General features: G+C 41.5%; 1 protein-coding gene across 1 annotated transcript in view; it reads left to right on the top strand.

Moving 5' to 3' along the window:
• The window catches only part of MELTF (melanotransferrin), an 18,700-nt gene that overhangs the window by 2,081 nt on the left and 14,242 nt on the right, over positions 1 to 2,377 (top strand). Inside the window, exon 2 of the mRNA XM_010171025.2 lies at positions 541 to 695. Within this exon, the coding sequence (XP_010169327.1) occupies positions 541 to 695 (155 nt within the window). The remainder of the gene's footprint in view (positions 1 to 540; positions 696 to 2,377) is intronic.

Genomic DNA, 2,377 nt, shown 5'->3' on the forward strand with positions numbered 1-2,377 from the left:
TTCATAATAAGCCTAGTGGCAAGGCTCTTGAGCACCTAAGATTGCTATTTTTATTCAGACCAAAAAGGACTGGGGCAGGACTCCAGGTACTGACTAGCAATCCTTCAGACAGAGTTGTCTTTGGAAAGTCTCTTTGATTTTATAAGATATATTTTTAAATAATAATTTTAAATAATAATTTTAAACACTTTTAACTTAAGAAAAGATTATGTATTTGGCAGTTTTAAGAATAATCTGGACACCCTGACCTATTCCATGGCACCCATATTTCTTATGGCAGAAACAAATGCCATTGAGTTTCAGTATCTTGGGTCTGAGCCTATCCTGTTTCCAGTCCAAAAGACTTAAGTATTCGTGTCCATCTGAATGAAAGTGGAAACTGTCTCTAAAGACTCACTGTTCAAAGAGCCCTGATTTCTTTCTGCTTTGGGAGGAGGAGCAGAATGAAAGGTTGGCTCTTTGGGAACCTTTGAATGGTAAGCTCTGTTACAAAGGCACCAATGTGTTTTATAATATTTTCTCTTGGTGTTGTGTTTGCAGCTCTCGGCCTGGAACGTATCCGGTGGTGCACTGTCTCTGAGCAAGAACTTTCCAAGTGTAATGACATGAGTAAAGCCTTTGGTGGGGCTGGCATCCTTCCCCCTCTGGAGTGTACAGGGGGAGGGTCAGCTGCTAACTGCACCCAGATGATCAAGGTGGGTTGTGAGTGATAGCAGCATCGTTGGTTTAACTTCTCCATGTGCCTAATGATAGTACAGTGGCGATGTGCACAGCTCTGTGGTGAGTGTTTGATGATCCAGGCCATATGCTTCCTGGCATTCATGTCTCTGAAAAATCAAAGCATGTTTTGTTTTGTTTTGTTTTTTTAAAAAGACAAAGGTGTATGTATGGACCTGAATGTCAGAATGGCCCTGCATTGTCTGTTGGCTAGTCACACATGGTCAGTTATTAGGAACACTGCAAGGATCTTAAATATTTCCTCCCAAATGCTAATCTTTGGGAGAAATGTTAATCTTGGGAATTGTGTCAGATTTATTTAGCAGATATTTAGGAAGGGATGGAGCCGTAAGATGCAGAAAGTAGTTAAAGCTGTGCTGCTGAGCCTGTGAGTAGATTTATTTCAGTAAACTCTGGATCAAACTCCCATTTCAGGGTCTGATCATGGACATTGCTGTATATACACGAGATGAGTGTAAAGCCAAATCAAATGTCCTGGTACCGGGGTACGAGAGAGAGACAAAGCAGTAAGTAGGGTGAGCAAAGGGCACACAAATGCAGCTGTATTAATTCAGCCACCCAGAGCGTGCTCAGTTTCCAAAAGGAGCACTGCTCTGGGGAAGCTTTTAAAGACTGTAAACATGTGGCTTTGCAAAATGATGTATGCAAAATAATTCCCTCCTTAGGAGGAGGTGGGAAACAACAAGTGGATATTGGAGGAAATGTGGAGGCAGGTGGTCATGGTTGTCTTCACTGGCAGAGATGCAGCCTGTCAAAGACAAGAGGTTCAGAGCCAGGAAACGAGGCCTGGCAGAGTAGTGTGAAGAGAGATGAGGCAGGTGGTTGTGTGGCCAGAAAAACTGAATAAATTTCAGAAATTGGTATCTTGTATTTTTTGTCAACAGAAGCAGAAGGGTTGTCTGACTACTAAAACTACCACATTGCCTCTTGATAAATACTGTTCTCAAAAGAGATAATCAAGACTGTATTGAAGAATATTGGGAGCAGATATCACTACATACATGGATCTTACCTCGGGATTAGACAGGAAAATAGTCAGATCTTCCTAAAACCACTTGGCTGATGGCTGCATTCCACAGAGGGACCTGTTAGACTCTGCAAAGCAGGTTGTTAAAAGGCCTGATGAGTGTCTGCTTCTGAAATACAGTGCACACAGAATTGCGTTTGTAAGCCATTGCAAGCAGCAGGCATCTGTGTAAAACCTTGGATTCCTATAAAACTTGATAAGCTGAACTCAGAAACCTGCAGGCAGATAGCATGAGTAAGTAGCTTTCTGATAAAATGAATCTTCAGTGTAAGGCTTCAGAAGAGACTTTGTCCTTGAGACCTCTTTTTTCTTGTGCTAATAATCTACTAAATGTTTTAAGCTGCTGTGTGTAGGGCTGTGTGGAACCTCTTGGGTCCGATCTGCGCTGAACTCTGCTCTTTGAGACCAAAATGGGAGTGGGACGCAATGGCTGAGACAGAGTTATGCTGTTTTATAACACTGCATAACTTGGACTTAGTCCTGTGAATGTGTTAGCACATGGATAAAGTAAAAAATCCTTTTCTTTGAAAGTGTTTAAAACTTGAGAAATGTCTAAATATTAAACTAGGGAACCTGACAATATTTAATGTGACCAGAGCTATTTTTCAGCAG

The sequence above is a fragment of the Antrostomus carolinensis genome, unplaced genomic scaffold, assembly GCF_000700745.2.
Source record: "Antrostomus carolinensis isolate BGI_N321 unplaced genomic scaffold, ASM70074v2 scaffold44396, whole genome shotgun sequence".
NCBI lineage: Eukaryota > Metazoa > Chordata > Aves > Caprimulgiformes > Caprimulgidae > Antrostomus > Antrostomus carolinensis.